The sequence below is a fragment of the Oryctolagus cuniculus genome, chromosome 2 (assembly GCF_051225735.1).
Source record: "Oryctolagus cuniculus isolate XC-2025 breed Fujian yellow rabbit chromosome 2, ASM5122573v1, whole genome shotgun sequence".
Lineage (NCBI taxonomy): Eukaryota > Metazoa > Chordata > Mammalia > Lagomorpha > Leporidae > Oryctolagus > Oryctolagus cuniculus.
The window spans coordinates 90,848,184-90,876,015 of record NC_142868.1 but is presented as its reverse complement, the minus strand read 5'-3'; the positions used below and the strand labels follow the sequence as shown (position 1 = coordinate 90,876,015).

At 47.0% G+C, this 27,832-nt stretch overlaps 3 protein-coding genes across 7 annotated transcripts in view; 1 reads left to right on the top strand and 2 right to left on the bottom strand.

Moving 5' to 3' along the window:
- Window positions 1–113: 113 nt before the first annotated feature.
- On the top strand, window positions 114–9,362 carry TM2D2 (TM2 domain containing 2). Of its 2 annotated transcripts, XM_008273958.5 has the most exons (5): window positions 114–423; window positions 541–666; window positions 1,134–1,221; window positions 5,847–5,962; window positions 7,772–9,362. In XM_008273958.5, exons 1-5 carry the CDS (start codon window positions 194–196, stop codon window positions 7,983–7,985), a joined length of 774 nt encoding a protein of 257 aa, XP_008272180.1. In that variant the 5' UTR covers window positions 114–193; the 3' UTR covers window positions 7,986–9,362. The 2 variants fall into 2 exon arrangements, with proteins under 2 accessions (XP_008272180.1, XP_002720820.1); XM_002720774.6 differs by lacking the exon at window positions 541–666.
- Window positions 8,265–21,488, bottom strand: HTRA4 (HtrA serine peptidase 4). Its single transcript, XM_002720803.6, has 9 exons — window positions 20,970–21,488; window positions 20,689–20,788; window positions 19,759–19,963; window positions 18,529–18,723; window positions 18,047–18,079; window positions 15,599–15,713; window positions 15,187–15,244; window positions 14,378–14,473; window positions 8,265–11,087 (listed from the first exon to the last, which is right to left on the bottom strand). Exons 1-9 carry the CDS (start codon window positions 21,439–21,441, stop codon window positions 10,922–10,924), a joined length of 1,440 nt encoding a protein of 479 aa, XP_002720849.5. The 5' UTR covers window positions 21,442–21,488; the 3' UTR covers window positions 8,265–10,921.
- A 296-nt stretch (window positions 21,489–21,784) lies between these two features.
- Window positions 21,785–27,832, bottom strand: part of PLEKHA2 (pleckstrin homology domain containing A2) — an 88,601-nt gene continuing 82,553 nt past the window's right edge. For all 4 annotated transcript variants that reach the window (XM_008273961.5, XM_089325913.1, XM_008273960.5 and 1 more), the window contains 2 exons: window positions 26,319–26,396; window positions 21,785–25,923 (listed from right to left, as the gene is read on the bottom strand). In XM_008273961.5, the coding sequence (XP_008272183.1) occupies window positions 25,561–25,923; window positions 26,319–26,396 (441 nt within the window). In that variant the 3' untranslated portion in view covers window positions 21,785–25,560. The remainder of the gene's footprint in view (window positions 25,924–26,318; window positions 26,397–27,832) is intronic.

The following is a 27,832-nucleotide window of genomic DNA, read 5'->3' as shown; positions in this document are numbered from 1 at the left end:
CGCCCCGCCCCGCCCCTCTCAGGTCTCTCTGGTTGGTTGGCTGGATGGGCGGGACGTCGAGGTGCGCGCGCATTGGCTGCCTGGCAGCGAGGAGCGCGGCGACGCAGAGCGCTGACAGGCAGGGCTGGGTTTGGTGGAGCCGGCCTGGGGTGTGTGGTGAGGCCGGGTCTCCCGGCGCCCTGGGTCCAGGAAGATGGTGCTGCGTGGCTGCCCGGTGAGCTACCTGCTTCTGTGCGGCCAGGCTGCTTTGCTGCTAGGGAATCTCCTGCTGCTGCATTGTGTCTCTCGGAGCCACTCGCACAATGCTACCGCCGAGTCGGAGCTCATGTCCGCTGCGGGCGCCGGGCGCCCGGAGAGCCCCGCCGCTGCTCCGAGCTGGGAATATGGCGACCCCCAGTCTCCAGTCATCCTGTGCTCCTACCTGTAAGCCACGCGGTGGGCGAGGCGGTCGGAGGTGGAGGTCGGGCTGTCGGGGTCAGGTCAGGGGGAGGCAGCTGGTGGTAAATGCCGTGACAGGTCTCGGGCTCCTCTCTCTCCCAGGCGACGAAACACCTTGTGTGCCGGCGGAGGAGCCTTGGGGGTCCCGAGGGAGGCCCCCTCGGGAGGCAAGGCTTCTGGAAGAGGGGTGCGAGGGTGCACCTTCCGCCGGACCCGAGTAGGGCACAGGTAGGGTGAATGATTTGTCCCTGCCGGCGAAGCTTTTTTTTAATATCCTTACCTTTGCAGAAACTGAGCCTTTTTTTTTTTTAACATGTCTATTTTATCAAATAAGAAGAGAGCATTTGGAAAGTACAAAAAGAACTAAGGCTCCTTTGGCTTAAATGCACCCCCCATAGTCTTGCGGTGTTGGCTTAGGGAAAAGATGAAGCTATGGCAGAGGTAAAATCCATACAGAAACAGGACGAGACATGGCTACCTCCCCTGCCCAACAAAAGCATCCTTTTGGTGTGGCTGTCAGTTTCACCTGCTGTATTGCAGTTAACTGGCGCAGCCCCTTGGTTTGTAAAAGGGTCCACAGAATGCAATGGGTCCCAGAAAACCTGGTGAAGAAGTCTCTTGCCTGTTTGGATTATGTCCCTGTAAGCAGCAATTTGCAGAGATGACGCTGATGTGATCTTACTGGCTATTTGCAGACCCGATGAATTTATAGAATGTGAAGACCCAGTGGACCATATTGGAAATGCAACTGCGTCCCAGGAGCTTGGTTACGGTTGTCTCAAGGTGAGTTTCTGATTGGTGGTGTCAGCAAGCTCTTGTAAAGAGGAGTACTGGCTAACTGCTGGTGCAGGAAACCACAATGTAAAATTACTTTTTTGTAAGATCCCAGCAGAGTGACTGTTACTGTAAATTTCCTGCACAGCCAGGGTCAGTGGCTGAGCAAGACATTTGGTTTTCTCGGGAAAGAGCATTCCCTATGCCAGAACCACCTGGGAGCAAAAACCAAACTGTCTTTGGTTCTTTGGCCATTGAGATTGACAGATGCGAAGCTAAAATGTTACCTTGGAATCCTTCCAAAGTGTGCACTCTCCTGAAAGAACAAGAAGGCAGCTGTGCAGTTTCTAACACTGCAATGCATTTTGTTACATGTGCATTTGGGGCAGAGCTCTTCCATCCATGGCCTTTCTTTTCACCAGGCGAGCAGGCCCCACAGTGTACTTAGAAATAGTCTATCAGCCTATGTCTTTGTAGGAGGTTAACATATCCAGGGGAATCCTTTGGTTAAAATGGCCTCTTGGAATGAAAAGAAGCCATTCATGCCCATGAGTAACATCCCTAATCCTAATCAGGCTCTACAAAACCAGTGAAGTCCGGGTATTTCCAGACCCCACCATGGACTCACCATTACATTATGCTGCATGACACAAGCCATGATTCAGCCAGGTAATGAGAGAATTAGGCGAGAACATTTTGTATACTAAATCTGACACAGAAATAAACCTGACAATATCAAGATCAAAAAAGCGAGTCTTTCTAAAATTGTACGTGAAGAAATATTTTAAATACAATGAAATTTTTGTCTATTGATAATCATTAATAAAAGTTTGATTTGCCTTGTATAGAATCACTTTGCATTGTATAGAGATCACTTACTTTTGCCCATTTTAATTAAAAACTGAGTTTATCCTATCCAGAGGCTCAAACTCTCACATGACCCAGAACTCCTAAAGGACTAAGAGTGTCAGGCACCTGAGTTCTGGAAGAGGTACAGGAAGCATTCTTATTTCCCAGACTCATCCCGTTGGGGAAGAAGCCAACAAAAACAGAAGCTCAGACAATCACATGTTCATTATTTGCTTATTAAAATCCTGGGGAAGACATTGTAGTGCAGCCGCTTAAAGCTGCCACTTGGCATTAGTGGGTAAAGCCACTGCCTGCAATGCCAGCCAGCATCCCATTTGGGCACTGGTTGGGGTCCAGGCTGCTCCACTTCCAATCCAGCTCCCTGCTAATGGCCTGAGAAAGCAGTGAAAGATGGCCCAAGTGCTTGGGCCCCTGCCACCCACGTGAGAGATGTGAATGAAGCTCCTGGCTCTGGACTTCAGCCTGGCACAGCACTGACCACTGTGACCATCTAGGGAATAAGCCAGTGGATGGAAGATCTCTCTCTAATATGTGTTTCTCCCTTTCTCTTGGTAACTCTTTCAAATAAATAAATCTTTAAAAATAATAATAAAAAAATTTTAACATCTACCATTTGGCCCACATACCATATCAAAAGTGCCAATCCAAGTTCCAGCTGCTCTGCTCCTGATCCATCTTCCTGCTAATGCACCTGGGAGGCAGCAGGTGATGGTCCAGGTACTTGTTTTTTGTTTTTTTGTGTGTAGTTTTTTTTTGTGTGTGTGTGTGTTTTTTTGGTTTTTTTTTGTTTTTGTTTTTTTTTAGTGGAAAGTAGAAGTAGCAAAGTTTATTAGGGAAGGGACATCCGTAAGAACAGATGGGAACCTCTCCAGGCAGGACCTGGGAGAGAGTGCAGTTGCTCGGACTGGGGGGGGGAGGGGGGGTTTACATGGTTGAGTGGAGAGATTACACCTGGCCAGATCAGGCGGGCAGCTCAGCAGAGAGGCAGAGGGTTGAGCGCGCAGTCTGGTTGAGGCCGGGGGTTTTTAAGGAGATGGGTCTTGCTTCCCCACCTCTGCTCCGCTTGGAACAAAGGGCTTTTTGGATGTAAATAGAAAAACTTCTGAGTTTTCCCCTGAAGGTATCAGACAGGAGGAAGCCTAGCTGGCACCATCCTGAGTTTAGAGGAAGGGTGAGCAAGACTTCCTGGAGAATGGGGATCCAGAGCAGGGTGTTTGAAGTGCAGATACTGGGCTGCATCTGGGAGATTGTGGAAGATTTGTCAGGCAGAAGGGGCGGGGACCTCCACCTGGCAGGTTATCAGGTAGAAGAGGGCAGGGCAGGACGCGAATACCAGGCTGCCCCTGAAACATTGTCAGGATGACTTTGAGATGCAGATGCATATGTTGGACATAAATGTCTTCTCTTTAGGCCTTTATGTCACACACACATAAGCTCATAACTGACTTCCTACCTAACATTCCCCCCTCAAGAGGTAATACCCAAAATTCTTCTTTGGGATTATGGATGGAGTTCCGTTTTCTGTAACTTCTTCAAAGCTGGCATGTGGGCGTCGAGGGGGATTTGGGTATTTCCTCTTGCTATCTGTCTTATGGTGTGCAACAGTGGCCTTGGAAAGACTGTGGGGAGCAACTGGGAGCAACTTGGACTAGACTAAGTTACTGGAATTAAGACTTATTCTATGCATCTGCTCTCCCACAATATGGCGCTGGGAGAGGAGGAAATAGCTTTTACACAGCTGCCTCCAGTTCAACCAATAAACTGTAGGAGCTGATTGGAGGAGAGCAGCGTACTCGGCGTGTGGGTAGCAGAGTTGGGATTGGTGGAAGAGGACTATAAAGGAGGAGAGAGATAACATGCACCAGGAACATCTATCTGCAGGAACACCTGTGCAGCCCCCGAGAGAGCCGGCCGGCGGTGTGCCGCTCCCCCGCGGAAGTGGGGAAAGTGGCCAGGGGGAACCGCCCTTCCACGGAGGTGGAAAGGACGGTAGCCAACCCGGGAAGAACCAGCAGCAAACCCGGGGAGGGCCGAGCAGACGAAAGAACAACGCAGGGTCCTGAGTCGTTCCTCCACGAAGACGGGGAGCGACAAAAGACTGTCCTGCTCAGTCCAGAGGGCTGCTCAGATCATCCAGTGGAATGGGCTGGAAGCCTTGTCTGACGACCATTTGGAGTTCGACAGCTTTTATTCTGTTAGAGACAAAACAAACAAGGGCATTAAAAACACAAGGTCCAAAGAGAAGCCACAAGATTACAGAAGTTATTAGGCCAAGGAGAGGAAATAGCCAGGATTTCCATGACCAGATGTCAGGTCAGAAATCCTAGCCCTGCTTGGCCTGGCCCTGGAGATGCTCGGCTTTGTCCAGGAAAAGTACAAATTTGGGTTTGTACCTGTCCAGTCTGATTGACCCAGAGACAACATTCTTCCTGTAACATGGCACAGATACCTCTCGGAGTAGCATGTCCAATATTTTCTCTTTCATAACCTTTTGTGACTTCCACACACCCTCTTCAACTTACTTGAAACATTCCATCATTTCCATTCCAGTCTAGAGTAAACTAGCCATCAGGATAAAGTCATTCTTACAAACCATGTCCTTTCCTTATTAAAAAAAACTCTTTCCTTCTAACCTTCATTACCAAGAACACTCTTTCCTTTCTAACCTTCCTTACCAAGCACACATTTCTATACTTGTGATGTTTTCCATAGAGTCTGGTTGGCTCTCTCTACCTTACCGGAAGACTGAGGTCTTCATGTAGAGTGAAGGGCCGGGTTATTCCTAGGGCCTTACAAATCCCTTGTGTAACCTGGGAGATGAGGGAAGGCCCGTTGTCACTTTGTAAAGATTTGGTCCAGGTGCTTGTGTTCCTGCCACCCACATGGGAGACACAGGTGGAGTTCCTGGCTCCCAGCTTTGGCCTTACCCAACCCTGGCTATTATGGGCATTTAGGGAGTGAACCAGTAGATTGTCTCTCTCTCTCTCTCAGTCTCTCTCTCTCTCTCACTCTGCATTTCAAATAAATAAAATATTTAAAAATAAATAAAATCCTGTATCAGATGATAATTCTGTATTATGTCCTAATCTTGTTCATTTATAATGGATATAAAACAGACTTCAGTGTTAACACATTGACTTTTGAAATACCCACTCCCAGGTGCTCAGTCACATCCTCTTTTTCCCATAAATATTAGATAATTAAAACATTATGTCATCTCTTACAAGTGGCATTTAGTAAAATTAATATTTTTCATATTATAGGTTGATTATTCCATATTTAAAATGCTTGTATCCAAAAGTGTTTCGGGTTTTGGATTTTGTATTTCTCATATTGACCTTATACACATAGCCTGAAGGTCATTTTTATACAATATTTCCAGTGCATCTGTGTTTAGACTACATCGTCGTCCCATGAGGTCAGGTATGGAACTTTACATTTGTGACACTGGAGTGTTCAGAAAGTTTTGGATTTTGGAAAATTTTTGGAGTTCAGATTCAGGGTGCTTAACCTGTATTGTGTTGAAGAATCCAGTCATGAAGGGGAAGAAAAATGGGTTTAAGAATGTGCATTTCAGATGAACTAATCTGAAATCATCTGAAGCATGTCACCCAATTCCATACTTTCAAGCAAAGCTTTACCCCAGCCTTGTACGAGTAACTGCAGTCCTGAGGCAGCTTTTATTAGTGATACAAAGATACGTTTTTGTGTTCCTTGCTTTGATGATTTTAGCTTTTATTTTGGTTTTGGCTATTATTCCACAGTTTGGTGGTCAGGCCTACAGTGATGTGGAACACACCGCGGTCCAGTGCCGAGCCCTCGATGGAATTGAGTGTGCTAGTCCTAGAACCTTCCTACGAGAGAATAAACCATGTATAAAGTAAGTGCAACCTTGAATAGGGTAGTTGGTACTTAAGTGAACGTAAGCCACTTCCTTATGATCTTTTTATGTGCATTTTCTTTTAAATTTAAAGAAGTCATATGATTACTGTGCATCAAGTATCTACATAGCCATGTGTTTATAGTAGAGAAGACACGGATAGGAGACCAGAAGTTGTGAGTTCTAGATGTCTCTTTCACTGACTGGCAAGTACCCTGAGTACTTAGTCTGTTCTCTTATCTATAAAATGAACAGGTCGAACCAGTTGCTCCCCTCTCGTAGATATTAAGTTCTATGAAAATTGCCTTAGCATTTGAGAAATAAAGGTTTTATAAAAGGTGGGCTCCTCGGCCTGAGAATCAAATTATCTTAAAGGATTCAGGTCATTCTGTAAATTCTGTTTGAAGACACAGAATTTTCTTATAGCATCAACTAATGTAGGGTTTCCCTAAGACCATATTGAGGGGTGATAGTAGAGCAACTGTAGCTAACACTGTAAGGAAAGAAGCCTTATGAAGAAGCCCTCACTTTTAGCTGCCTCCAAAACAGGAGGAAAGGTGTCTGGAGATCAGACATTCATTTAAGGAATACTCAGAAGGCCGGCGCCATGGCTCACTAGGCTAATCCTCCGCCTGCACCCCAGGTTCTAGCCCTGGTTGGAGCACCGATTCTGTCCCGGTCGCTCCTCTTCCTGTCCAGCTCTCTGCTGTGGCCCGGGAGTGCAGAGGAGGATGGCCCAAGTTCTTGGGCCCTGCACCCGTATGGGAGACAAGGAGAAGCACCTGGCTTCTGGCTTCAGTTCAGCACAGTGCGCCAGCCGCAGCAGCCATTAGAGGGTGAACCAACAGAAAAGGAAGATCTTTCTCTCTGTCTCTCTCTCTCACTGTCCACTCTGCCTGTCAAAAAAAAAAAAAAAAAAAAAAAAAAGAATACTCAGAGGGAGCCAGCTGGGTCTCAGAGCCTGCAGTACAGGACAGGAGCCCAGACTGCTCTCCCACCAGCATGCCTATAAGGCAAGTGTGCCTGATTTCTCATCCAATCCAACTCTGTAAAAGTCAATTTGTTCCTAGTAGTCCTCTCTATCTCAGCAAATACTTACTCTTTTAAGAATCTAGACTAACCAGAGATTTGTTTTATCAGTTGTGGGGAATGGGGCCAGTGTTAAAAAAAAAAAAAAAAAAAAAAAAAAAAAGTGTGTATGTGTCTATTACAATATTTGACACTCAAAAAGTTTTCTGGTTGGAGAAAGACTTCCTTTCCTGAGTCCACCCTTGAGACAGCACAGGCCCTGCCTGGAGCATGTCTTTGATATGTAGCCTAATCCAGAGCCAGGCCTGTGCACCCCAGGAGACAGCACTTCTGCCTATTCACCCCAGGGCCAGGTGCCAGCTCTGGGGCCGCCTTCCTTTCAGAGCCTGTGGAAATTATTCTCGTAGCCAGTCCCAAACCGTTGCCTGGCCCTTCCTTGCCTTGCCTACAGAAACCCCAGCAAAGGCAGTAATCTAAGGCTTCCCCTTGTTCCTGTCTTCTGAGCACCGTGTTCTCTCTCCCGTGTGACCCTGCATGGTGGGCCATGCCTCCTGCCTCTAAGACCTACAAGTAGAATAACCTCTTGTTCTTTCTGAGATTCTCCCGTGTCTCCTCTGTGGCTACTGCTGCCTGACAACCTCCTAAAAGAACACACAGTGGCAGCTGAGAGGCCACAGAGGGACTGCTGCAACATCTCGTCACATGCATTAAACTCATTCATCTTGACACGCTTTACTTTTTCCGTGTTGAAACATGCCCCCTTTGATTCCCTTCGTCCAGGTACACCGGACACTACTTCATAACCACCCTGCTGTACTCCTTCTTCCTGGGCTGTTTTGGAGTGGATCGTTTCTGTCTGGGACACACCGGCACAGCAGTAGGGAAGCTGTTGACGCTCGGAGGACTTGGGATTTGGTGGTTTGTCGACCTTATTTTGCTTATCACTGGAGGACTGATGCCAAGTGATGGCAGCAACTGGTGCACTATTTACTAAGAAGAGCTGCTGGTACAGCCCAGAGGCAGGGGAATGCTGGCACCTGAATTCATCTCTGCAGGCTCAGAACTCTGTTTTGACAGCAGACCTGAACATTACTCTCCCTTTGGTGGAGGAATAGGTTTGGTGAAGAAGGCTTCTTTGACTTTGGATTTTCAACCCAAATTTCACCTTGTGCAAGCCCAGAAGTAACATACAAACAGTGTTATGGAAGTCAAATGTGTACTTTTCCTCATGTTCGAAATAGAAAGCCTAATGACCAACTTATAAGCGACAAAAGGGTTTCCCTCCTCTTTGTCTCTATAGATGGCTTTATCTTCAGTCCTTTGGAGCAAGAGGACCCTACAGGATGAGCAAAATGAATGGTTTTTTCCACGTGCCTTTTGTGACCCTGAGATTTCAAGTGTAGCCAATGAAAATCTTCAGCAGAAGAAGAAACGGCTGTGGATTTTAATACACACTGAAATTCTGAATTTAAGTTGCAGAATAAATTTCGCCAACCTGGGAGTTTATGTGAATATTGTAGTAGAGAGAGTGAAACTCAAAAAAAAAAATACATTTGTTTTGCTGGTACCTAGGCATATGAAACAAGCCATAACCCCATTCTCACCATTGTGTTCCAGAGGCAGTCCATGCATACAGAAGTTTCCTCCTTCCAGCCACGTTTTCAAAGCCAACAGTGTCATGCATATGTGAGATGAACTATTCCTCCTAGCAAAGTTGTCCCATCTAAAAATTATTTACCAGCTTATGGCACCTGTCTTGTAAGCTGTTAACATCATACAAATAACTGTAACACCATTCTCCACAGCTGGGTAAGATAAAGTGAGACGCATCATGCCCTGGCAAAGGTAAACTCACTTCTCCTTAAAAGACAGGAATACCAGGGTAGAATTAGGATGTGATTTATGGGGGCAAAGAGAAACTGAACATGTTCTGTCAGAATAAGCATGATGTTAAGAGTTGTCACAGTAAACTACAGCAATCAAAGAGATACAGTCAAGCTGTTGCACTCCCAAATCACTAGGAATAAAAGGAAATGTTCCAAATTATACTTGGTTTTCAAAAACTTGCTGCCCATGCTTTGCAATCTAAGTTGAAAAGGACTGTTAAAATACGAGATGGAATTTGCGGCCAAGGCCCAGAAAGAGCCTGCTATTTGGAATAACTTCCAAGTTCTAGAAACAACCAAGGTATAACTACCCAAAACTTACTGTCATCATAATTGGTTTCAAGACCGAGAATCACAGTTGAAGTACTTTCCCTGGATGTGTTCTATCATTTTGTAAGCAGCTTTCCTAAAAGTTTCTGCTTTATCATCTACCATCTAGGTGGCACTTGTGTAAAAAAATTAAATTATTTTGTTCTGTCTTGAAAGTTCAGTCCTACATGGGTCTTAATCTTATTTAAAACAGTAATTACTGGTAGACTTGACTCATAATCTCTATACCCTGAGGCAGTATTTTGTTAAAGATTTATTTATTCATTTGAGAAGCAGAGTGAGAGAGAGAGAGAGACAAATCTTCCATCATCCACTGGTTCACTCCTCAAATGGCTGCAACAACCCAGACTCAACCAGGCCACAGAAGGAAGCCAGGAATACCACCCAGGTCTCCCACATGGGTGGCAGGGGCCCAAGCACGTTAAGCCATCATCCACTCTCTTCTCAGATGCATTAGCAGGAAGCTGGTTCAAACACTGAGCAGCTAGCACTGGAACTGGCACTCCTGTGTGGAATGCCAGCATCACAGTGGTGATTTATTTATTTATTTGAAAGTCGGAGTTACAGAGAGAGGAGAGGCAGAGAGAGGGAGAGAGAGGTCTTCCATCTGATGGTTCACTCCCCAATTGGCCACTACAGCCGGAGGTGCGCTGATCCGAAGCCAGGAGCTTCTTCCAGGTCTCCCATGAAGGTACAGGGGCCCAAGGACTTGGGCCATAGAAGTGGTGATTTAACCACTATACCACAATGCCCTCCCCTAAGATGGCACTTTTTCTTATTGTGTGTCATGAAGAGACTAGACCTCCCAAAAAAAAAAAAAAAACATTTTTAAGGGTAGTCTGAGAAACAACAGAAACTAAAATTAAAATCGCTCCCAAAATAAAATACTACTTTAAGTCAAAAGTCCTGCCTCATCCCACATGCATCTTTAAATCTCCCTAAGGGTATTCATAAATGCCATCAAAAGTTGTTTTAAGAGAAATAAACTGGTAGCTCCAAGACTTTAAATCATTAATGTTGTCAGGAAGAAAAGTTGGGGTTAAAAGCTCAAAGTCTGTAAATTATTCTAGAAGCTATGAGATAGGAGTCTTTCCCACGGTCAGAAAAGCTGTTGGAGACCAAAGTTGTTTCCACTGCTACAGTGACAATTTGAGAATCATCAGTAATACTCCTCTGTGATAACCTATAATTGTCTATTTCAATTTGATTTCTAAATGATGCCCATTCTGTGCCAGCCACAAACCCCAGCCAACCTGAAGAACTGATTGAGTCTGAGTATTATTTAAAACTGGGCAACCCAGATTCAGGTGAATGTTTTTTTTTAAATATTTGGTAGATAGATGTATTTGTGTATCCACGTGTTGCATCTAGTTTGTGCCTATAGAGAAAATTAAAAACATTGAAGTATCCCTCTGTCAAGGTTAAATTAGCAACTGTGCTTTTTTTTTTTTTTTAGTTATTTCTTTTCTTTGAATAAAATTTTATCAGCTCCCCAGACTTCCTGGCACCACATCCTTCTTCCACTTGGCTTAATAAGGCTTCTCAGCACCCGCACCCCCAGGCTAATGATCTCTGGACATGTATGTGGTGAAAGCATCCATTTTTCTTTATACAAAAGATTTTAAAATCTTTTGCCATCTTTGGCACATCTTCAATACAAACCAGATAATATAACTTTGGTTTTGTGAGATAAGCTCTCTTTAAAGCAAGAAACTTAATTGATTATTTCAGGTGTGACCATCAGCAACAAGGTTTCACGTCCTCGATGAACAATGACAGAAAGGGAATCATTGTCCTTAACAGCCTCGATGACATCAGTGGTGGTAGTAACAGGTTGCCCGTTTATGCTGACAATCACATCGTGGTCTCTTAACCCAGAGCTGGGAGAGAAGGGAAAATAAATACAGAAATAAAAAGACCATGAAAATATAGGAAGAGCATATTTATCCCTATCTAAAATCCAACATCTCCTTTCTTAAGGTATTTCTACTTTGTTGGCGCTGAACATACACAAACCAGGAAACTAGAACTAGTGTTTTAAATATTCTGGGAGAACCCTGAAGGACAGCCACCCTCTTAACGTTTGTAAGAATGACATCCTATCAGAATCTCATGTAAGAAGTGTACTCCTCCCACATATGCTGCATTTGGCTCTGAACGGAGGTATGGCTTTCACTGGCTGTTCATCTCTGGCTCCTGTGAACCTCAAGCGCACCCCCAGACTCGCCAGCAGCAGCAGTGAAAAGCCCAATTCCTCCCACAGCTTGTGGAACTGGAGTGCACACTGAGCGGCACTGCAGAAGTTCTGCTTCTGGTCAACCCTCCAAGTCTAAAACACTTAAAGCTCTGATTCTAAGCTCCTTTGCCCCATAGTTGGGGTTATACTCAGTCTCCATCATCTTTGCTTCACATAGAAAATATATTCTATAAACAAAAACCAGTTCAAATACAAAACTGCAATAAATACATAGCTATGCTGCTGCTTCATCTACAGGCGAAAATAGGCTGGAAGAAAACCATTCACTTAAATAGCTTCAGGAGACACCAGTTAAGAGAAATGAGAAGTTCAAGGAAGAATGATAGTGTGAAGGATTATCAAGATAAATGGAGTTTAGGGGCCAGTGCTGTGGTGTAGTGGGCTAAGCCTCCACCTGAAGTGCCAGCATCCCATATGGGCACCAGTTTGTGTCCTGGCTGCTCCTCTTCTGATCCAGCTCTCTGCTATGGCCTGGGAAAGCAGTAATGGCCCAAGCGCTTGGGCCCCTGCACACCCATGGGAGACCTGGAAGAAGCTTCTGGCTCCTGGCTTCAGACCCAGCTCCACTCATTGCAGCCATCTTGGGAGTGAACCAGTGGATGGAAAACCTCTCCCTCTCCCTCTCTTAACTCTACCTCTCAAATAGATAAATAAAATCTTTAATATATATATATGGAGATTGGGGACAGCATTGTGGCAGGGCCACTTAAGCCACCAGCATCCCATTTCAGAGTGCCGGTTTGAGTCTACACTGCTCTGCTTCCCATCCAGCTCTCTGCTAATGCATCTGGGAAAGCAGCAGAAGATGGCCCAAGTCCTTGGGCCCTTGCACCCATGTGGGAGAACTGGAAGAAGAAGCTCCTGGCTCCTGGCTTCGGATTGGCCCAGCTCTGGCCATTGCAACCATCTGAGGACTTAATTGATGGATGGAAGCTCTCTCTCTCTGCCTCTGCCTCTCTGTAACTCTGCCTTTCAAATAAATAAATAAATCTTTAAAAAAAGAAATGGTGCCTGACAAAGAGTAAATGCTTCATCAGTGCCAGCTGTTATCATTATCATTAAGGATAAATGCCAGAAAGCCAGATTCACATGTGTCCGTGACGTCCATGTAATGTTGCATTTGAAGGTGAATATGAATCACCTGTGGGTCTTGTTAAAACAGTAGATTCTGATTCAGTGGCTCGAAGGTGGGGCCCGAGACTCTGCTTTTCTGAAAAAGGCTTCAGTTGATGCCAAAGCTACTAGATAACAGACCACATTTTCAATAGCAAGGACTTACGGAACTCAAAGGAATAAAACCCTAGCCACGAATAAGAAATTAAAATAATGAGGGGGTTGGCAGAGCAGGCCAGGAGCCAGGAAAGTCTGGAAAAGTCTATGATAAGCCCACTTTAATAACTTGCATCCTAACAGCTGTGCTAAATAGTACTTTTTTAAGATTTATTTATTTATTTGAAAGGCAGAGTTGGGATGGCACTGAGGTGCAATGGCTTAAGCCACAGCCTGCAGCACCAGCATCCCATTTGGGCACCAGTTCGAGTCCCAGCTGCTCCACTTCTGATCCAGCTCTCTGCTAATGTGCCTGGGAAAGCATCGCAAACATGTGGAAGACCCAAAAGAAGTTCCAGGTTCCTGGCTTCATCCTGGCCCAGGCCTGGCCATGGCGAGTGAATCAGCAAATGGAAGATCTCTGTCTCTCCCTCTCTATCTCTGTAATTCTGACTTTCAGCTAAATAAATTCCTAAAAGAAACAGCAAAATCAGCTGGAGAACCTTCTTTGAGGGCTGTTCTACCTTTCACTTTACAGGAAAAAAGGGTATGAAAATGCCTAAAACATATACTAAAAGTGAGAGCACCTAGGATTCCTCCCATTCTGAAAAATTATTAATCATCAATTATTTAAATAATTATATATTTGAATAAACTTTGGAGTCAGCATTGTGGTGCAGAGTTAAGCTGCCACCTGTGACAGCTGCATGCCATATGGATATGAGTTCAAGTCTCAGCTGCTCCACTTTAAATCCAGCTCCCTGCTAATGTGCCTGAGAAGGCAGCAGAGGATGGCTCAAGAAGTTGGGCCCCTGCCACCCATGTGGGAGACCTGGATGGAGTTCCAGGTTCCTGATTTCAGCCTGCCCCAGCCCTGGCTGTTGCAGCCATTTGGGATTGAACTGGCGGATGGATCTCTCTCTCAGATTACATTGATAATGTATCTTACTTAACTATATCTAAGATATTATCACTATAACATACTTCATATTTTTAATTATTAATAAGCATTTTAGACTTGTTCATATCAATCTTTGAAATCCACTCAACAATATGCACGCTCAATATGAAACAACAGCATCTTCCATAGTGAAACGCAATCCTTCCAAAATAGAAAAGGTACGTTTAGTGAGGGAATATTTTACACTGGAGCAGCCATTTGGTCTAGTAGTTAAGGCATCAGTTGGGACTCCCCCCCATATCTCATATCAGAGAGGGTTTGAGGAGCAGTTCCACTCCTGATTCCAGGCCCCTGCTAATGCACATCCTGGGAGACAGCAGATGATGGCTCAGGTACATAGGTCCCTGCCACCCTTGTGAGAGACCTGGATTAAGTTTCCAGCTCCCAGCTTCAGCCAGGCCTGACCCAGCCACTGCAGGCATTTGGGAAGTTAACTAGAGGAAGGGAGTTCTCTCTGTCTCTTTGTACATCTGTCCCTCTCTCCGTCTGTCCCTCTGCCTATCAAATAAAAATAAATGTACAGTGCTTCTGGTTTTTTTTTTTTAACTGATTAAATCCATTCCAAATGTTAAACACACATATAGGTAGTAGCCACCACCGTGGACAGAGCTCGTCTAGATCCCACCCACATTTACCACTGCACAGATCTAGAAGGAACAAAGGAAGCTGAGCACGCCTCTCACCTCTCAGCAGCTGTTCCTTGAATCACTTCGTATACTAGAACCCCAGAACTCACATCAGGGAAATCTGGATCTTGCCGTTTCATTTCCTGAAGAAGGCTGTGAAAAGTGGAAAGGTTAGGAAGCAGTGTCTTGAGCCCCGAGCCCTGGCAAAAGCCTGCAGCTCTGAACAGGTGCTTCGTCTTTTACGCTCAAGGCTCCAGGCACTAGCGGCATGGCCTCAGGCCACTCACAGACACCGTCCCCAGGGGGGGAGGTCCAATCCTCTGTCCAAAGCCTAGAACCACCTGACATCATTTAATGCAGCCACAGTGAGAGACACATGTGCAGGCCGAGGCAGATACAGACCCTGTGAAAATTGGGCCTCTGGCCACCACAGTGCCTACTGTAGCCCAAAACTTTCACTTTTCCTGAACACTGTCCAGCTATGACTTTTGCCTGTTAAAAAAAGGGGGGGGGGGGATAGCACTGTGGCCCAGTGAGTTAACACCCTGGCCTGCAGTGCCGGCATCCCTTATGGGCGCGGGTTCAAGACCCGGCTGTTCCACTTCCGATCTAGCTCTCTGCTGTGGCCTGGGAAAGCAGTGGAAGATGGCCTAAGTCCTTGGACCCCTGAACCCACATGGGAGACCCAGAAGAAGCTCCTGGCTCCTGGCTTTGGATCAGCACAGTTCCGACCATTGCAGCCAATTGGGGAGTGAACCAACTGATGGAAGACCTCTCTCTCTCCTCTCTGTGTAACTCTTTCAAATAAATAAATAAATAAATCTTTTAAAACACACACACACACACATGTTCGCACTCATACTTACTTCATAGTGAGGGGCAGCATCCTCAGACCCAAGTATTTCTTCTGTAAAAGAGACTTTCCTGGAAAAGGAAATGATAATGCCTTACGATCCACGAAACTTCCCTCCCTCTGACAGAACTGCAGAGACAGCGACCCAGGTACCCTCTTTGCTATCTGTCCACGGTGAAATGCATGGCTCAGAGAACCCTCGTCACGAGCACCCACGCTTCTCCCACCCAGCTCCCCACCTCCGGCCCACGCGCTCATCCCCTCACCCGGTTTGATCCAAGTACTTCCGGGTACAATTCAAGCTCAGCTTTGCCACCAAGCCCACATTCTGTAATCTGAGTAGCCCAGGCCTAAACAGCGTTCAAGCGGTTATCTCCAAAGAATGAAACACACGAGGGCACTGCGACAATCCCAACAGCCTCTACCTTTCAACTGGCGCTCGTGGTAGTCGGCCAAGAACTGTCGGATGCGATCTGAGGGGATTGCAAAGGAGATGCCTGCGGTCACCTTCAGCGTGTTTATGCCGATCACATCCCCGTCCTGGCAAGGGAGGAGACCTCTTTCAATCAGGGTTTTGCAAACTGAGCAGTGCAAACCACAGCAAGCAGAGGTAGGGGTGCCGCTCATCACACAGGAACTAGAGGGATTTTTTTTTTTTTTTTTTTTGACAGGCAGAGTGGACAGTGAGAGAGAGAGACAGAGAGAAAGGTCTTCCTTTGCCGTTGGTTCACCCTCCAATGGCCGCCGCGGCTGGCGCGCTGCAGCCGGTGCACCGCGCTGATCCGATGGCAGGAGACAGGTACTTATCCTGGTCTCCCATGGGGTGCAGGGCCCAAGTACCTGGGCCATCTTCCACTGCACTCCCAGGCCACAGCAGAGAGCTGGCCTGGAAGAGGGGCAACCAGGACAGAATCCGGCGCCCCAACCAGGACTAGAACCTGGTGTGCCGGCGCCACAAGGCGGAGGATTAGCCTAGTGAGCCGCAGCGCCGGCCCTAGAGGGAATTTTTAGACAGCAATGGCTATTACTTTCCAGGGCACGTAATGTGGTAGGATAGCAGAGTGGAGCTGCCCAGGGGCAAAGCTACCTTTTCTTTCAAGGTCAAAGGGTCAAGGCAGCTGAGAATGTTGGTTTTTTATATTGAGCTCATGTTTTTTCCCTCTGTAAGTTACACTGACTTTAAAATGGAGTCATAGCTTGTGCTTTGATATAAATAAAAACACAAGGAGTATTTGCCTTTTTATTACTTTAATGAGACTAAAAATAAGCATGGGAAAAAGGCAAAAATTTGTTGGAGTTGTAGCAACACTTCAAGGAAGCCATTCAGAAGAAATTGGGAAAATTGACTTTAGGCAACTAAGGTCGCATAAGATAAAAATACAAAGTAGAAAATACTTTCCTGGTAATGTACTTCATCATCTGTTAGCCTTTGACAATGCAAAAGACAGAAAAGAGATTTCTCATCATATTCAAATACGGATTATAATTCAGAAGAGCAACCTGAAATTCTGTATTTCATACTTGTTCTCATTAACTCATTGTATTTTTTTTAATAAAAAAGCAGGTACAAAAAGTTACATACAGTGTTATGAGTTAAAAGCATTCATTTCACATACAATGCATCTTCTTAAAAGCAAATGCAGGGTGAGCACTGGGTGCAGCAGTAATGTCACCGCTTGAGAGCACAGTGTTGTGATACAGCAGACAAAGCTGCTGGTTGCAATGCTGGCATCCCATGTGGGCACAGTTTCCTGTCTCTGCTATTCCTCTTCCAATCTGGCTCCCTGCTAGTAGCCTGGGAAAAGCAGCAGAGGACAGCCCAAGTGCTTGGGCCCCCTGCTACCCACATGGAGACCTAGGAAATGCCCCTGGCTCCTGGCTTCAGCCTGGCCTAGACCTGGCCATTGTGGCCATCTGGGGAGTGAACCAAGAGATGGAAAACCTCTCTCTCTCCCTTCTCTCTCTCTCTCTCTCTCTCTCTGTAACTCTTTCAAATAAATAAATCTTAAAAAAAAAAAAAGTCACTGCTTGAGACACCACATCCCATATTGAGTCCAACTCCAGTTTCCTGTTAATGTAACCCTGGGAGGCAGCAGATGATAGCTAACTTGGGTCCTCACCACCTGCATGGAAGACCTGGATGGAGTTCCCAGCTCCTGGCTTCAACTTGGCCCAGCCCCAGCTATTGGGGACATTTGGGGATGGGAGATCTCTCTCTGTCTCTCTGCCTTTCAAATAAATAATGAATAAATAGTAAAGAAAAAATGTAATATTTAAAGAAGAGCCAAAACAATCAGCTCAAAAGGGCCTGGGAAACACAATCCCAGGCTGGGAATCAAAGATCACTGCACTCCCTTACATTTGCACAACTAGAATCCATGGCCTTTCCACTACAGACAAAAACTGAAGAACAAAATACATGACAGCAATGAGTTCTGGCTGCGGCCCTTCCTCCCTCTAAGCGGGTCAAGATGAAGACCAGGCTCGTGATGGAATCGGCATTTTTAGATGACAAGCAGTTATTCACAGAGACTTTTTAAGGATATACATGACACAGCACAGTTGGAAATTTGGCATTAATCTGGGTTTAATATCCAGGGCTTTGGGTAACTCTCCAAAGAAAACAGAAAATGTGTTGAAGGAGAAAAATTTGAAGCAAGCCAGAGCCAGAACCCTGGTGCTGTCGCTGGGACGAGACCACCCATCACAGACCTTGACTATCTCCTGACGTCCTTCTCAAGATCCAAGGGTAGCAAAGCACCACCCCACAACCCTCCACGCAAGAGCGGCACATACATCAGCATCACAGCATTCGGAAAAAGTCTTTGAAAATTAGGAAGAAACATGAAGCAGCAGGGAAAGTGGCCACTTACCAAGTTCACCAGAGGCCCACCAGAATTCCCGTGCTAGAGACAGAATTTGGAAAAAGCATCAGTAAGGCCAGTTGAATACATTTCTCCTTATCATTTACACATACTTCCCAAAGAGGGTTACCATAAGCAATCCACTCTATAAACTCCTGTTTCCCCCAGGGCAGGCAAATGTGTACCCTATCACGACCGGTACTGCAGTCAGCGTAGGGACAGGTGAGGACCACCACTGTCAACATCAACTGTGACTTCTAGGACACAGCCTCAGAGACCACTCAGCATCCTGACCCCTGATCAACACATCCAACAGCTTAGTCTCTAAGAACAGGGCATTGCATTCTTCTCCCGGTGATCTAACTGAACTCTGGACATCCCCCCACACACAAAGAAGCCATAGGGAAAAGAGGCTGCTCTCGAATTTTGCTGCTTTTCTCACTGCACTGCCAGGATCTTACGGGCTGAAGAAGGACCTCCTCATGACTCACGTTAATGATGGCATCGGTCTGGATATAGTCCATGTCCGAATCCTTCAGCCCTAGCTCTTTGCCCCCTCGCTGTGTCGTGCTGACAATTCCCGCAGTCACTGTGTCCTGCAGAGAAAACGGGCTGCCCAAGGCCACCACAAACTCTCCAGCCCGAAGGTCAGATGATCTTCCTAGCAGCAGTACAGGAAGGTCAGTCTGCACACAAGCAAGGAAGGGCCAGGAGGACAGACAGGCAAAGATTACATCAAGACTCAAAGAATACATCAGGACAGAAATGACTGGTATTTGTGCATAACACACATGTGACCCCACCACTATCATTTTAGCCTTCATCATCTAAGATGCACCCACTCATGCAAGTTCAACGATTGCCCCACACTACTTTCTGCAAGCCCTCACTCCTTGATGATCAGGGGCACCTCTAAGATCTAAAAGTACTGCCTTATAGAAGTTAGTATCAATAAAGCACCTGGGAAGGAACTGAAAAAGATAAATTGACCTTAGCAATTATGTAGCACTATTCCAGTTCAAAACTTACAAGGTGAAAAAGCCACAAATGGAAAGGAGAGCTCCTGGGAGGAAGCTTCTCAAATAAATGTGCACACAGATCACCCTGGGATCTTATTAAAATGCAGATTCCAAGTCAGGAGAGCTGGGTGCATTCTGAAAATCTGCCTTTTTATAAAGCTGTCTGCATATCGTCTGCAGGTCAATCGACGTTCTGGAGTGCAGACCATACTTTGTGCAGCCAGGACTTCAAAATATCCCTTAGCAGCTCTGAGTTCATAGCAATAATATCTGGTACACTGAGACAAACACAGAAATAATTTTCCCAGAAGCAGCATCTGTTGAAGAAGGAATTACAGGAGAAAAAAAAAAAAAAAGATGGGGTGGGGAGGGGTTGTTGACTATTGAGGGGTTCATTGAAATTGTTAAACTCAGGAGAGAGCAAAAAACAGAATCCAGGGGAAAAAATCATCAGAAAGTTTTGACTCCTCAAAAAGTTCGTGGAAAATGCACATTATGAAAAAAAACTATGCATGGATTTCAAAATGTTTGACACCAAAATCAACTTACCTTTCATTCCATTTTCCCACCAACTTTTTGAAGTCCTTTCATGCTAGCTAAGAAAGCTGTGGCATAGCCATAGAGTGAGAAAGAAAACATCGGCACATAGATGAAAAATCTTCAGATATACACACTCTTAACTCTTCAACCTCAAATACTCACATTTGGCTCGATCTTAATCAGGGCAAGATCCAATTTGTGGTCAATGTCCTTGACAGTGGCTTCATACTGGACCCCACTCTGGAGCTCCACCTGGATGCGCTGCTGGTTAGTGAGCACGTGAGCGTTGGTGACAATGAGTCCGTCCTCCGACACTATGAACCCGGAGCCACTGGACGCGGGAATGTCCTTGCTGCTCAGAGGTGACCTGTCTCCACAGGACAACCAGGTAAGCACAGGGCAGTGAAACCAGGGCAGCCGCTCCCAGGCTGTGAGTCAGAAAGTCACATTTATTAAACACACACACATCACAGTTTCTTGGGACATTTTACTTTTCCCCATCTGTGTTTTCATTCCCTCCATGTACAAATGAGCCAGGCCCAGAGTGCCCTGGCCATCAACTCTCCCTTTCTATAGGACACTAATCTCTTCTTCCAGGCTGCTCAGGGAAGCGCCCCATGGGCTTACGCTGATGATCGCATTCCGGATACCACAGACAAACGTGGGCCTGGCCCCGCAGCATCAGGGAAAAGCAATGAAAGTTCTGGCTACCCCCTGGCCTTGTATTTAGAACAAAGTAATCCTTCTCTCTGGGGACTGGATTTCCTTGCAGATAGAAGAGGGGGTTGGGCGAGACCCCCCCCCCCCCTCAACACACACACACACAATGCCTATCAGCTCTTACATCGGGCCTTAAATGTTGCCGATGGAAGGTGAGGGAGAAAGACATCCCAGCCCCCTAAGTGTACAGGAGCGGCTCAGCTTTGAAAGCCAAAGTCCTTGCCTGTGCTGTGCCTCTGCTCTCTTGCTAAATCACCCCGAGCCTCAGTTTCTGCAAAGTGATTTTTGGGGTTAAGCGAGGCGTGGCGAGGGCCCCGGAGGCACCAGAAAACAGTCGGCTGGGGCTGTGGGTCTTCCTCCCACCGCCTTTACCTGCGGAACAGCTGCAAGTGAACCACAGCCGGCGCCACCTTCTCCACCACCGCAGCGATGAAGTTGTACTTGCTCCGGAGCCGGCCTGCGCTTCCGGTCCCTGGGAAGAAACGCTCCACTGCTTGGGGTCTCCCTTCTCCCTCCCCGGCTCCCCTTCCCCTCTCCTTTCTCTCCGTCGTCTCCTCCACCTTTAATTAAGGAGGCAAGAACTGAGCAGAGAGAACACCCCCACCCCCTCCGCGAATAAGGTGACTTCCACTCCATCAGCGTCCCCGGCGCACCTGGGTCCCCGCAGCTCCCCTTCTGCACGGGCACCGCCGGCAGTGCGCCCCGGAGGCGCGCGGCGCGGTTCTCGGCACGGAGCGCACACAGGCTCGGGTAGGTGCGCCCGTCGCTGCCGCACACGGCCGCCCCCACCGCCGGACAGCCGCAGGTGCCCTGCCAGGCGCCGCCGACACGCTCGGCGCGGCACTGCAGCCCCAGGGCGCACGGCCGGCCCCACAGCCCGCCGCACGCTTCGCCCTCAGCCGCGGCGCAGACGCGGCAGCAGCGGCAGCGGTCGAGCACGGGAGTGATCCCCGCAGAGCAGGTGGGCAGTGGCGGGCAGCGCGTCGGCTCGCAGGTTGCGGGACAGGGCATCGAGGCCCTGGACCTCCTCGCCTCGACGCTGGGGACAGGCCCGGGGCCCAGCAGCAGCAGCCCCAGCCAAAGGAGTGGCCCGAGCCCAGCGGGCAGCCGCTGCGGTCTGGGCATCCTGCTCCCTTCTCTGCCTGCGTCCACTTTTCCAGTTACTTCACTCTGGCCCCGAAGTGGCTCTGGGATGAGCAATACTTTCTCTGGGCTGGGACGCCGCCTTTGCCAGGTCCCAGGCTTTAAGTGGCGGACCTTGGCAGAGATCCTCAGAAACACACCCTGTACCATCCACCCCCCACCCCGGGGCCCGGAGGCAGCGCCCACCCCCAGGCAGTACACGGACGTCCCCAGCGCTGGCCTGCGCATGGACCCACTTCTCGGGGTGGGGTGTGGGGGCAGACTGACCAGAGAAATCATCCACCCACGGCCAGAGGGCCAGTATGAGAAAAACACGCGACCATGCTTCAGTATTTCACATGGTTTTATTACAAAACAAGCAACGAAACAGTCTTAGAAAAGTATTCTTTGCTACATACCAACTAAGAGATCATATCAAATGAGAAGCATGTACAGTTCCATGCGCTGAGCTCGCCGGCACTTTACAACCAGTGCATTTCACGGCTGGAACACACCGGTTGAAAACGCAATCATGCCACACCTTCCCTGACCAGAGGGGATGCGGACACACAGGGCGTTTTTGCCAAACGTTCGCTGAATCCGCAGGCTACCTAGCATGAGTGACTGTAATTGCTGCAGGCAGTTAACACAGAGACAGAAAAGGGGAGTGGGGAGTGAGAGGAAGTGGCTGTCAAGAACCCTGTCCACTTCTGCCATGCTCAGTAAAGCTGACTTGGGAAACTCACTTTTGGAGAGGCCACTGCCTCCATATGCCTGCTGACCTGGTTAACACTGCAAACCAACCTATCAAATCTGACTGCTAACGTTAGGCTGAATCTGCTATTTATTTATGCGGTCATTTTGGCCTCTAACTTTCAAAAAGGAGAACATAGTTTGCTTCAAGTAAACTAAGAAGCTAGTTAAATCTACTCTCTCATTCAACTCAGAAACAGATGTGTCAGTCCACTATCTTGACCTGAGGTGGATGTGTACCCTTAGCATCCTTGTGGTACCTTACAGAATGCAAAAGACCAAACTATTTGCATCTAGCAACAGACCCTGAGTAAGCAAGTCCTACAAAGCTTTCAAGGATGACAGAGAGGTGAGGGGAGCACTTGAAATACTATCATAAACAGTGGCATCAAGACCACTTCAAAAGCCTTCTAAGAAAGATCCCAACTCAGAGAAGGTTTTTATTCCAGAGAAAATGCAGTACCTTTTTTCCATTTCTTTTTTCTAAAACTCACATTTGTTCCCAAGCCTATATGCACTTAACCATTAACCTATCCTCACCCTGTTTTTTTCTATTTGGCTCTGTTATAGACATTTAAAACTAAATGCTTTGGTCATGCATGCACCATCTTTGGCTCAAATTGAAAGACTATGGTGTAAAACTGTCCAGAAGGTAAGAAATATGGACAGAAAGGGAATCCTGAAATAAGATTTGGAAATGAGAATGCCTGTGGAGATCACTGTATTTATCTGATACTGGAACTACACCGACAATGTTGTAACTTGAAATTCCCAAGTATTTGACAATCAGAATTCTTGTTGTCCCTTTACCAAGACAATACAATCTGGATTATAAACATGTTTAACACATTCTCAAAATAGATCTTACTGATTAAGAGCACTATCACTTTAACAGCCAATGTGTTTAAGAATAGCAATCTAGCAGAGAGTTTATTTTTAAAAAGGGAGAAATGGGTAGAGTTTCACAGTTTTAAACACCAAAAGATGACGTCTTTTGCATGAGTAAGGGAATGTCTAAAGAAACAGCAAACATTCCCAGTTTATTTTCATGATTTCTACATTGCATTGTGTACTTTCAGTAGCCGAAGAATTTTCTTTAGGAAAACGTGAAGGTTAAGCCAGAGACAAGGAACTTCAGGAATTAAGAATGGCTTCAGGAAATCAGCCTACTTAACTCATGTTGTACCTTGACCATTCATAAGCCAGCATTTGAGGACAGAGAGTACATGAGTTTACAGAAAAGAGGGAGGAAACAGAAGGCGGAAGAGATACAGCGGTGAATTTCCGTTTTTATGCCAGGACCAACAGATCAAATTCGTTTTGGAGAGGGGCAGCTCCAATGCAACACAGTGAAACTGGCTTCTCAGAGGGTCACAAACTTCAGGAAAACACGGTTCCTCCCAGGCATAGGGACTTTTCTCATCAAGTGTGTCCCCTCTGCATCAGGCATGGACACGGGAGGAGACGGGATGTACTTAGGGAAAAATGCTTCTCTTAGTCTCCTTCCTCTAGTCACTAATTTTAGTTACAACACATATTAAATGATCTAGCTGGTTAAAGTTGCAGACAGAAATGAGCTAAGTTCTTTCTCTACTTAGGGAACCCCTAGAGAGTTCCCAGTGGCATTTCACCATGTATGTTGGCTGGACAAGGTTCTCCCAGGAGCCACAGAAAGTGGTGTCTTCTCACCAAATGGAAGGAAATAATGTCCTGAAATCTGGAAAGGAAACTCAATCTTCTATGCTCTTCTACCTGGAAAATCCCTAGCCAGCAACTTGTAACGTCAGATTCAATGTTTCTCTGGCCTAATTTCCACTTCGTTAAAAACACAGGTATCTCAAGGTTATCTTTGCATTTCTCTACTGTTAAGTACACAGAACCTTCATCGGATTACAGGGTTTGATCATGCATGCACAGAAGGCTTCATTCAAAGAGCAACACAAAGAATGAAAAATGAAAGCCGGTTGGGTGTTTGACCTAGGGTTAAGATGTCCATGTCCCCTATCAGAGTTCCTGGGTTCAAGTTCTGGCTGAGCTCCCGATGCTTCCAGCTAATGCAAACCCTAGGAGGCAGCAGTGATGACTCAAAACAGTTGAATCCCTGCCACCCACATGGGAGATGTGGATTGGGTTCACAGCTCCCAGCTTCTACCAGGCCCAGATCTGGTTGGCATGGGCATTTGGGAAGTGAACTAGTGGATGGGCGCTCTGTCTGTCTTATCTAGGTCTTTCTGTGTGTGCCTCTCAAATAATAAAAAGCAAAGAAAGTCAATCTGTCAGGGTCTACAAAACACAGCACTTAAAATTATGCTAATGTTGGGCCATGCAAAAAGAACTGTGAGGCCCAAGGATTCAAGATAATCTTTGCCAAAACAGGATTTTCCTGTTGTCTGGAAAACATGGATCACAAGGCTTAGCTGGATGGACTTTAATCCATCCCTTCCCAGCACCTGTGTTAATGTTACCATGAAACTCGGAGCTCCATCTATTACACATGTGAATCATCACACATTCATCAACCCTCCACACATCCCAAATAACACCGTGTCCTGGGAAATGCTAGGTTGTCAACTGTAGTAACGTTTAACACTGATAAACCCATCCTTGGGGCCCAACACAGAAACTGGGTTGGGTAGGTCTTTTGCATGCATCTATAGTCCCTGGGATCAAAGAGCATCTGGAGGAGAAGAAAGGGCTTTGCAAAGCTGGCTGATGCACTGGGGGTGAATTACTCCCCACACCTTACAAGGGGGCGCCCATCTCTTCCCCTAAGGATCTGCCCCAGCAGCTGCCCTCCAGCCCAGAGATTTTTAACAGCACCTCTCAGAATGCATCCCAGCGAAGCCGAGGCCTGGCTCTTCCACCATCTCTCTACCTTCCACTGGGGTTGGTTCTCACCCACCCACTGCACAAGCCTCAGCCAACAAACAGGAATGGGATAAAACCAGGTGACTGGCATATGACTCTCTTCCTGGACCGGAAACTCAATGAAAAAACTAAAACAGGAACAAGGAAATAAAACTGGCTTGGGCCGGTGCAACTGGACTCCCACCCTCCTCCAGAAAGGCACTGCTACAATAACCCCTCACCCAGAAGACATGGGAATAGTTCAACAAGAGGCAACCTGCTCTCCCCCTGAGGATGCCTCCATGTCTAGCCTACTGATTTTCCCAAATTAAATACACTGTGTTGATATTACAAAGGGGGGAGGGGGAAGCCAGTCATATGGGCCCCTCCCACAGAGCATCCACAGGATCATGGGTGCCACAAAGGCCTCTGGCCACCCTCCAACAAGGCAGAGAAACTGAGTCACAGCCACTTTCTCTCCAGCCCTCCTACCCTCCCTCCCTCCCAGGGCTCTGGGCTTCATCACACATCAGAGGTCCGTATGTTCTCATCATCCAGGTTGAACACAAATGGTTTCTCCTTGGGGTGCTGGGGCTCTGATCTGTGCCTCATCCGGGAGCTGGGCAACACCCCAGCAGCGTTGCTCTCGCCAAGCCGAGGCAAGAACAAAGAGTCCTCTGGCGTCTCTTCGGCAGGAAGCAGCTTTTCCCCGGCCTGGGGCACAGGTGTCCAGGGTTGCCACGAGGCGGCCATGGAGGGGGCTTTGCAGAGGGCCTTCTTTTCTTCCACAGGTGGACGCCCCCTGCCCAAGATAGAGTTGGGTCCACCCGAGAGGCTGGAACTTCCAGGTCTCGTCAAAGAAATGGATCTAGAAAAGGATATTTCCTAACAAAACAAAAGGGAAGAGAGAGAGAGAGTAAAATAAGGGTTTCTCCCAATGATGTTTATCCCAAGTCCCCACCCAGGATTGCCACCTCTTGGATCCGGGGCACCAGTCTACAGAAATGGAATTGGCTCAGTGGAATTCATGCCCCATGTGTCACGGTCTGCCTGGCAGGGAGACCTGGGCACATCAGAAAACCCTATTTCTCTTCCCAACCCTACCTCACCTCCTGCAACAACCAGAGAAAGGAAAATCTGTACACAAATTAGTAGAAACAGAAAACCAAGTAAGACACCCTGGGCTTCAACTGCTGCCTACAACACCAAATAAAATATGCTCACTTGAGGAGATGGCATGTCTTAAGTTGACCATGTGCAGTGGAAAGGAAGTGACTTACTCTGGGGTGGCACTTGAGGGCCTGGACGGCTGCCCCGATCTCCTTGATCCAGCTGTGCATGTCTTCCGGACTATCCGCCTGCAGAAATACCCATAGCACTTACACACAAAGCTCTGGCACTGTGAGTTCAGCTTTCAAGGCTCTGACTCAATTTTAAGTTCATAAAATCACACCACTGGAGCTGGAAGGGATCTCAGAAATCATATAGCCCAGTGGCTCTCTGACTTTTGAGGGCATTTCCCTCCCCTACAATATCTTATGTGACACCCAATAGATAAAGCAGCCAGGGGGGCTGCTCTAAGGTGGGCTAGAGGCCATGGAGCAGGGGAATGCCTAGTGCCCTGTCCACTATCGAAGGGACCGACTACCAAAATAGTTCCATTTCTTGAACAGCTGAGTTCAAAAGGATTGGCAGAGACATCAGGCTTCACGGGGCTGATGTTAAAAGTGGATCATTCTGTTCAGATCATCAGAGTGGAAAGATGGCTACACTGGGAGGGAGTTGAACTCATACCTAAACCAGCCATAAACCTTGTGCTCTGGGCTCTGGATCAAGGCAGGAAGGGATTATTTTGGTGCAAAAAATATTGAAACTCATGCATATGAAAGGTCTTCAAAAAGTTTCTGGAAACGAGTGTTATGGAGAGGCTACACAAGGATTTCAGAAATGTTCTACAGGAAAGTAAACATGTTTTTTTATGCCATTTTTCCATGAGCTTTTTGAAGTGCCATCATATTAACATATATGCAATGTTCAGAATGGGGCTTTTCTTGAAGCACAAGCTACTTGGATTTGTCTGGAATCTCCATCCAGGCCTCTAGAGCAGAGGGACTTGGAGAGCCAGGCTTAACATATGTGGACCACGCGCTGGGGAATGCAACTACTTCATCCCAGAAACAACCGACCAACCCCAGAAGAGGGCAGCAGCGGCTCTGGGAAGAAAGGCAGGGAAGTCAAGAGGCTTGGCCCTGCAAGCCGAGCCTCTCAGCACTTTCCAGCTGTGTGCAGTTCAGTTCAAGGGCACTGAGCACACCTGAATTCCACACAGCCTCAGGTGCTGGCCACAGAGGTGGGCCTGTGGCTCAATGATTCCCGACCTCCAGAAATGTAACAGGTGTTCGCCTCCCTCCACCCTCCAGCGCCTTCCCTAGGAGCCCCAGCCAGGCACCGAAGCATGCATTTGTGCCAATGTGCAGCAGAAGTGGCTGCAGACACCCCACACTGACCCCCAAAATTCTCCACATCTTCCCCTCAATTTCTTCACCCCCTCTTTTCATTAAATCAAGACAAACATGACAAGTTTCTTTTTAAATCCTCAAGATTGCATTTCCACTCCTTCCTGGGACCCCCATAACAAATGCTGGCTGCTTAGATGTGTGCACGAGACACTCACAAGGGAAGCTCAGAAAAGCACCAACAGCAAGTGCAGGCGACCAGGGGCAGGGGGGAGGGCACCTTGCACGTGGACTCCACCTGCAAATGTAATTCTGTACTCTCTTGCTCCTTGGCTTTT